The sequence below is a fragment of the Nicotiana tomentosiformis genome, chromosome 11 (genome assembly GCF_000390325.3).
Source record: "Nicotiana tomentosiformis chromosome 11, ASM39032v3, whole genome shotgun sequence".
NCBI lineage: Eukaryota > Viridiplantae > Streptophyta > Magnoliopsida > Solanales > Solanaceae > Nicotiana > Nicotiana tomentosiformis.
Window position 1 is genome coordinate 35,958,236 of NC_090822.1, and position 9,810 is coordinate 35,968,045.

The 9,810-nt window shown below is 36.5% G+C and overlaps 1 protein-coding gene across 1 annotated transcript; it reads right to left on the reverse strand.

The window, feature by feature from the left end:
* Positions 1-534: 534 nt before the first annotated feature.
* LOC104112016 (pentatricopeptide repeat-containing protein At2g18940, chloroplastic) lies at positions 535-3,830 on the reverse strand. The gene has a single exon (XM_009621839.4). It carries the CDS (start codon positions 3,661-3,663, stop codon positions 1,123-1,125), a length of 2,541 nt encoding a protein of 846 aa, XP_009620134.1. The 5' UTR covers positions 3,664-3,830; the 3' UTR covers positions 535-1,122.
* Positions 3,831-9,810: the final 5,980 nt, after the last annotated feature.

Here is a 9,810-nt window from a genome sequence, read left to right on the forward strand (position 1 = left end):
TTTCTGTTGAATTATTTATCTGATAATCACTTATTTACAGAAGTAGAAAAACAAAAATCAATTCAAACTAGACGACTCTTTCTCTGAGAACACCCCCCCCCCCCCCCCCGGTTTTGACCTGTGTTTTTGCTTTTTCTCTCTTAATTGTGTTTTGAGTAAGAAAGAGTAAGGTTCCAAAATCATTTTTCTTTTGTGGGGGTGTTTAAGATTAAGCAAAACGAGAAGAGATAAGGATTTTATATTCGAAGACAGAGATCTCAATCCAGTATTTTTCGTACATTTACTTTGCATCATTCGCAAAAGGCAGAAGTAGAACTGCATGTCCTACTAGTCGGATAGTAGCCTACTTATCTAGCAGTCTACCTTGTTCATAAGTATAAGAAATGACGTATTAAAATAATATTGAAATAACATTGTCAACTAAAAGTTTATAAGTTTCATTCTCGATATTGAAAACTCTTTTGTTAGCAGCCAAGTGCCATAGATGACTAGATGAGAAATACGCAAGATTAATTGTTACTATAACAGCAGTAATAAGCAGATTGGAGCCCTTAAAATTGAATGAAGAAAGAATGTTGCAAAGCATATACAAAGCAGTCTATCAGAAGCAATACAATGACATTTATTATATCCATATGAAACTATAAATGGTACAAAAAGAAAGCTGCAACATTCAATTTCAGGTTTCATAACTCTATATTTCTTACAAAATCCAAAAGTCATCCTGAGAATTTGGTCTAGTGCTAGCTTGAAAAAACTTGCAGTAACACCTCAGTTGTATAGGGAAGTACTTTATACATAGAGCTGGTGGATGAGAGAACAATCATAATGTTGTAGTTCTTTTGTTCATATCTATGTTTGGAGTCTCTATAAAGCAAGTTAAAACTTAGGATGAGAAAAGGAGTTCGCCCTGTGATATCTTGAGTTGCCCTTCCCATCAAATTGTTGCAACTTTAGTGGCTGATAGCTGAAGGAAGGGAGGGAATAGAAGCAAAATAACAAGTTAAGTTTTGGGACTTACCTCAGTTCTTCCCTCTCTCTCTTCCAATCTTCAATGGAAGTTTACCAATAAACTTGGACCTCAATTTATTAAAGAGTGAGGTAGCACAGGAAATTATTAAGTCATGACTCCACATTTCCCCTAACTCGAGAAGCAAATCTTTGTAAAGATTCTTCATCAAAAGTGGTATCTTTTTCCCTAATATTCAACACAAAGTCCATAGCTTCTTGGTATCTTTTTGCTTTACAGTAACCATCAACAATAGTCTTATATGTTAGCTCATTTGGTCTGCACTCGTGCTGGATCATATAACTGATCAATTCATTTACCTCGGAGAACATTCCTCGAGCTGCAAATCCAGCAACAAATGTATTATATGTAACAATGCATGGTCGAATTCCCTTTTCTGTCATCTGGGAGAAAATTCTTACGGCCTCCTCCATACGACCTTGTCTGCAGAATGCTTTAATGACAGTGTTATATGATACAAGGTCTGGCTTTCCTACAGTCTTCTGCAGTCGATTAAGGAGTTCCTCAGCTTTCCAACATTCACCGGCTCTAGCATACATATCCATTAAACTATTATATGTAACAAGATCTGGTTGCAGACCATTCTCCCTAATTAAATGCAGCATCTCGTGAGCACGGTCATACATCTTGTTCCTTGCAAATATGGAAAGCATGGAGTTAAATATGACCAAATCTGGCCTGTATCCATTTTTCTGTAATTCCTGAAATGCTCTCTCCATACCCATGAGAGATCTACACTTGAAATTTGCAAGAATGAGGGTTCTCAAAAGCATCCAACTAGGAAAGATATGACCATCATAAATTTCCTTTGCGATTCTCTCCACACCTCTCACGTTCCCTCCCTTGGAATAGCAATGGAGCATCAAAGAGTAAGTAGTTTCACTGGGCTTAAAGCCTTTACTTTTCATGTCTGAGAAAACAGATTCAGCTGCTCTCCAATCACCTCGACGAGCAAGGGCATTAAGAAGCGCGTTGTATGTTGTGACACATGGAGTAAATCCTGCTTCGATCATCTCATCATACATCTTTGCAGCATTAAAATCAGAATCACACCTGCCATAAGCACGGATCAAAGTATTAAATGTGTCTCTATCAGGCTCGAAACCGCAGCTTTTCATCTCATGGAAAACACGATTTACATATTTTTGCATTCCCCTATTTCCACACATTGCAAGCATTGTGTTCCAAGTAATTCGGTTTGGGGCACAGCCATTTAATTTCATATCAGATATCATATCCATCATCTCTTCTACTCGAGATTTCTTTCCCAGCATCCCAAGGATTGCATTATATGTACAAACATTAGGAACACAACCTGATTGTTTCATTTGCTTGAAAAAGCTCAAGGCCTGGTCCTCCTTCCCTGCCTTACCATAGGCATCTATCACTGTAGTATAAGTAATAGCATTTGGCATTACACCCTTTTGTGACATTGTGCCTATAAGAGCAGCTCCCTCTTCGAGGAAGCCAGCTCTCACATAAGCTGCCACCAGCTCGTTATAGGTCACCGAATCAGGAGGGCAATTATTCTCCTCCATTTCTTTCAGTACGCTCAAAGCCTCTGAGTAAATTCCAGCCTTACCAAACACTTGGAGTAAAGCATTGTAAGCAACCGTTCCCGGAACATAACCCTTTTTCTTCAACCCATCAAAAAACTCTTTTGCTTCCTCCAACAACCCTTCCCTTCCACAAGCAGCTATCACCGTGCTACAAGTGAACTCGTCAAATTCAAGTCCATTACTCCTCATTTCATCTAAAAGCACTAAAATATTGTTCCAAGACCTACCCTTTTTACCATAAACATCTAACATAACATTGTAAGTAACCAAGGTGGGAGATAAACCTTTCTCCTTCACATATTCAAACAATGCAATTGCCTTGTCATACATCCCAATACGCGAATAAGCATGTAGAACAGTCGTCCACGCTCGAACATCAAGCGAGTAATCCTCAAACGGAATAACATCAAACAGTTTTGAAGTCACCAAATGCTGATTTTCCCTACCCAAAACCTTCACCATAAATTCAATAACTTGACTATCTAGCTTGTCATTTTCAACATGTAAGTTCAAGACAACCCATTCAAACAACAGAATGGCACTATCCCATTTGCCTAAAACATCTAACCCCTTTAAAAGACTCATCAAATCAACTTCAAGCAACTCAAATTTCACAGAATCAAAGAATGCGCTCAAATTACAGAGAGGGCGTTCAAGAATTGAATCAATCATTAACTTACAGTTGAGAGGGAGAAAATCAAGCGAACCATCATCATCCTCCCCAAAAGATTCCAACTTTGGAACAGTAACCCTCATATTCTCCAAAAGGGTATCATCATTTTCTTGATTTTCCAAAGAAATAGGAAGAGAAGACAAATGGGTATTTCCAATTCTTGAAAACTTAATAGTTCTTGGAGGAGTTGAAGAGGAAACATGAAGGAGCTGTTGGAGAAGAGAATCAAGAGGGAAAGAAGTAGAAGAGGAAGGGGGCTGTTGTTGTTGCTGTTGTTTGAGAGGTGGGAGGGGGGAAATGGTGGTGGGATTCAATTTGAGGCGCTGGTTTGGAGGTAAAGGTGTTGGCTTTGTGGATTGGACTGGCAAGATTGGCCTATTTGGGTAAAGAGAACCTTCCATGGCTGCAAGATTGAGAATTCTGGTAAGGAAGTGAAGCTGCTGCTATTCTCAATTCATGTTTTACAGCACATTTGTTGATGATAGAATGAGAGAGAGAGGAGGAGGAGGAGAGGGAAGCTATCTATGAGAGAGAGCCGATTCTATCACACCCACACACTGATTTCAAAGTTTAAGTTGGGGTTTACTGGGATCCTTCCAAGAATGTATTTTCGAGTGGAAATTGTCTCCCATTTTTTATTTTCGGGAAAAATTAAAATTATTTTTAAAAGCTTATTGTGCAAATACCAAAAAGCTTATTTTGTTGGAATGGTACCAAGTAACCACACTAAAGGAATGTTATTTAAAAATTAGCTAATGTATTCTAAATTTTAGTTTTTATTGAAGTTAAAAATTTTAGTTTAAATTTTTAGGACAAAATAAGTATTGATTAATTCCTAAATAATAGTTGTTTGTGTACTTTCCCCGCTTAATTTCCATATATTAAAGTTGTCACGACCCCGAATTCCCACCCTATGAATCGTGATGGCACCTAACATTTCACTTGTTAGGCAAGTCAACGTTAGATATAATTATTAATCATTTTTTACAATTCAAATCTAATGAAAACCAATAAGCTAGATAGTCTGAAATGGAGTGAATAAACTAATAAACGACAAAATCCAAATATAATCCCAGAACTCGTGTCACGAATACACGAGCGTCTAGAGTACTACAAATAATAGCCTGAATAAAAATATAATTGTCTGAATCAAAATAAACAGCTAAGATGATGTAGAACGGGACTCCAGGGCTGCGAACGCCGTGCAGCTATACCTCAAGACTCCGCTAGTAGTGGCGAGGCTAAAGCGGGCTACTTATAATAACTTGTACGCAACAACAACAACAACAACAACAACAACAACAACAACAATAATAATAATAATAATAATAATAATAATAATAATAATAACATGGAAAGAAAATAGAAAATGAAAGTGTAGCAGTTAATTTATGACAATGAACTCAAACCTCACTATCAGATTGCCCAGAATAACAAACCTCGTAATCTCATATAAAAATGCTGAAATTAATACAACAACAGCAAGTACAACACACACAATCTGTTGCGGCGCGCAACTCGATCCCACCGTAACATCCTTTAATCAATATCATAATCCTCCCTTATTCCACCATATCGTCATTTATCAATATCAATTATTACGTACACAAACCGTTGTGGCGTGCAACCCGATCCCACCATATCATTATTTATCAATATCAATAATCCTCTCTTATTCCACCATTTTAATTTATTATCCTTCAATTTCCGTTGCGGCGTGCAACCCAATCCACAAACAATTTCAATAAACGTAAACAATCCAATAACTCAATTTACAAGAATTTCTAAAATCAAAAGTTATGAGTGCAAGGCAATAAAGGAACCACGTAATAATCAAAGGAATGCAACAAGTATTACAAAAACAACATGATAAGTAAAGCACGTGACAATTAAGGTGTGCAAGTAAAACAGTTAAGGCAAGTAGCAAATAAGCACAAAGTCATGGAAGGGACGAACAATTTAATACAAAAATAATTAATGATAAATAACAAATTACGGTATAGAAAGTAATTAAAGCATGTAACAATTAAGGCATGGAATGAGATAATTCATGAAATACGAGGAAACACGGAAACAAATATTTTGACGGCATATATACACTCGTCACCTCGCATATATGCCGTTTTCTCAAATAATCCACACAACACATAGTTCACAAGTTTCTAATTCCCTCAAGTCAAGGTTAGATCCAACACTTACCTCGCTCTGCAATCAAATCAAAGTGCAACCGGGGCTTTTTCTCTAAAATTCGCCTCCAAACCAATCGAACCTAACCAAATATAGTTCAAACAATTCAAAATAAGCTTTAGAAACTACCCACGAGTAAAAAAAAATTTAATCTTTAATGATTTTGAAAAAAGTCAACAAAAGTCAACCCCGGGTTTGCTTGGTCAAAATCCGAGATACGGACCAAAAATCAATTACCCATTCACCCCAAGCCCGATTATGTGATTGGTTTCGAAATCCGACTTCAACTTGAGGTCTAAATCTCAATTTCTCAAAATCTCTCATTTCTATCTAAATCCCTAATTTCTACCATGAAAAAGCATAGATTAAATGTTAGAAATCAATGGGTGTTGATGGAAATGGAAGAAAATGAGTTAAAATCTACTAACCTATGAAGTTGGGATGAAATTTATCTTCAAAATCGCCTCTAGACAGAGCTCAAACTTGAAAATGGTGAAAAATAAGTTAAATCCCGGCTTTGGGATATTTAAGTCAATAGGCGTCAGGCCTTCTTTGCATTCGCGAAGGGCCTGACGCGATCGCGAAGAGCAGAGGCCAAAATGGCCTTGGCATTCGCGAGGGGCTTCACGTGCTCGCGATGGTCAATCCCCCATGGCCATCGCGTTCGCGAGCCTGGGCTCGTGTTCGCATAGAAGAAAATCTCCCCAGTCCCCAGTTACCCTTCGCAATCGCGAGAGTAGCTTCGCGATCGCGAAGAACAAAGCACCAGATATCAGAAACAGTGAAAACCATCAATCTTTCTAAGTCTGAAATGGTCCGTAGCCTATCCGAAACTCACCCAAGCCCCTCAGACTCCAAACCAAACATGCACACAAGTGTAATAATATCATACGAACTCGCTCATGCGATCAAATCACCAAAATAACACCTAAAACCATGAATCGGACTTCAAAATGTATGACATTTTCAAAGAAGCCTAAGAACTTTTAAATTTACAACCGGACGTCCGAATCACGACAAATCAACTCGTTTTTGCACCAAATTTTGCAGACAAGTTATAATTAGTACAATGGACCTATACCAAGCTCCGAAAATAAAATCTGAACCCGGTAGCAACAAAATAAACCTACAGTCAAACTTATGAATTCTTTAAACTTTCAAATTACTAGTTTTCAACAAATCACGTTAAATCAAGTTAGGGACTTCCGAATTCAATTTCGGGCATACGCCTAAGTCCCAAACTACGATACAGACCCATCAAGATCGTCAAAATATTGATACGGGTCTGCTTATATAAAATATTGATCGTAGTCAACTCAAATCATTTTTAAGGCAAAAATTCACATTTTGTTCAATTTTTCACATAAAGACTTTTCGGAACAAGACACGGGCTGCGCACGCAAATCGAGAAATACTAAACGGTGCTAATCGAGATCTCAAAACTCGAAAATAAAGGCTAAAACTCAAAATGACCTATCGGGTCATCACAAAAGTTTACAAAAAATAATTTATATTTGATTGAACATATATTGATTTTTACCAATTCTTCTTTACTAAATTGTATGCACTTTAGAGAGTGGCGGAATTACACTAAAGAAGGGTGGTCATGTGAACATGTGGGTTGAATCTTATATTTTAGGATATATGTTGTATCTTTAAACATCCTAATTAATTCAAATAGATGCCCACCCTATCACTTAAATTAAAAATAATGATGAATGTATAATATATGTAATATATATTATATGTGTATAATTATGTACAATCAATATATATATATATATATATATATATATATATATAGTTAAAAAAAATAAACAATTAATATAGCCAACTATTTGTGCAAAGATCCCTAAAACTAATGACGGTGGCGGTCCAGTGGTCGAGAGTGTTCGTAGCGTGACTTTAGTTCTCAAACAAAACGTTTGAGCCCAGCCCTTTATTTGTGCTCTTTAAAACTAAGTTCCATTCTCATTTTCATGTATAGTTAAAAAGGAAAAAGTTAAGGAATACTTATAAAAGTCAAAATAATTATCCTCCACAAAATTACACCGGTTGTCCTCCTAAGAATCTAGTCTTTAAATAATTTTTCTATTTTTAATTTTGTTACAAAAATAGGCTTCTACTTCACCAAGAACATTATAGTTCTTCAATATTGGAAGCTTTAATTTTTTTTTTTTCTGGGGGAGGGGGTAAAAATTGGAAGTTACTAATCGATTATTGTTAAAACTATTTGAATGTTGCTAATTATGCTTAAAATTTTTGTGATTTATTTTAAAAATCCATTGTTGGTCCTTAGAAAGTGTTGAAGAAAACAAAGTGGGTCTTTTTGATTTTATGTAATTTGACTAAATTGATAATTTGATATCGTTTGTGTTGGTAATTAGATGTTTTATTTTAATTTTGAAATCATTTGGAGTAGCTGATCGAAATTAAAATTGTAATTTTGAAGAATACTTTGTTGAACAACACAGAAAAACTATGTTGATCAGGTAGACTTTGAATAACAATTTAAAAAGCTTATCTAGTGGAGTTTAATGAAGAATTAAACAAGCACAAAATCATGCCAATTAGGTTAGTTTGTGAACAGGTTAACAGGTAGGACGAATGTAGTTAATGCAACGTCATGTCAATATGGTAGAGTTTGGTGAATAATTGAACAATTATAAAATCATGCCAACCGGGTAGAGTTTATAAATAATCAATAATTGTCATGCCCAAAATCTACTAGTCGTGATGGAATCTAACCCAACCCGTTAGGTCAGCCAATTAACAATTAAGACAATTCTAATAAAATAAAGATGACCAACTAACGATATATCTGGATTTCATACAATATCCCAACGACTGGTAGTAAAAGTCATGAGCTACTAAGACCGGATTATTGCAAAAACTGATATGAAATGAATACAACTTCTTTTTGAAATGTACATAAACAGAATTCAACTCTAAAACTACCCAGGGACAAGTAGTAGCCACACCCGGAAGGCACGAACATCTTCAAAGTTAGCTCCCGTCATCCACTGCAGCTCCGCTCCAAGATCTGCACGCAAGGTGCAGAAGTGTAGTATGAGTACAACCAACCCCACGTACTCAATAAGTATCTTGACTAACCTCGGTAAAGTAGTGACAAGGCTTTTAAATTAAAAAGTACTCACTGATACAACTTGTCCAGAAGATTAGCAATAGAACAATACTAGAACATAACTGAAAAGAGTACAATAAACAAATATGCGAAGTAGTAAATGATTACCAGAAGAAATCACGATTTATATTTGTCACGACCCGAAATTTTCTACCGACTGGACCGTGATGGCGCCTAACATTTCACTTGCTAGGCAAGCCAACGTTAGAGAATCATTAAACCAATTCCTTATTCTCATTCAGTAATTAACAATAACTAATTAAGATAAAATATAATAAGTGCGAAATATCATAAAATTGTATTAATTACTACCACCCGGATCTGGAGTCAAAATTCACGAGCATTCTAGAATTTACTACAAGTAATAGTCTGAAAGAAATACAACTGTATGAATGAAAGAAACAGTAGGACATAAAAGATAGACGGGGACTTCAAGGTCTGTGAACGCCGACAGATCTACCTTGAGTCTTCGGACAGCGGACCAATAAAAAATCTCGATCAACCTGAGCTGGTATCAAAATTTGCACAGAAAGTGCAGAGTGCAGCATCAGTACAACCGACCCCATGTACTGGTAAGTGTCGAGCCTAACCTCGGCGAAGTAGTGACGAGGCTAGGACAAGACACCCACATATAACCTGAACAGTATAATCATGCTAGTGGCAATAGCAGTGAGTAAAGCAATAACGCAGAAATAATGGGAACGGGACATACAGTGGGGAAATACAACATAAAGAGTGAGAATAATGAAAAGACAGAATTAAACAGAAAATCCTTAAACGAATTGAGCAATTAAAACAGCAAAGGAAAACTGCACAGCATCACCCTTCGTGCTTTTACTCTCAACCTCACCAAATAAATAAATAGAACGGTACGGCATCACCCTTCGTGCTTTTACTCTCAACCTCACCTAAATAAATAAATAGAACGACACGGCATCACCCTTCGTGCTTTTACTCTCAACCTCACTAGATAAATAAATAAATAAATAGAACAACACGGTATCACCCTTCGTGCATTAAACCTCTCATAATATACACGGCATCACCCTTCGTGCTTTACACTCTTCCTCACAATATAAATAATGCATGCACGGCATCACCCTTCGTGCTTTACACTCCTCCTCACAAATCAAAGGATCAATAACAACGGATAGATAGGAGTACCACAAAGAAACCAGTATTTTACCCATAATCAATAGCACAATGTAATCTCAAT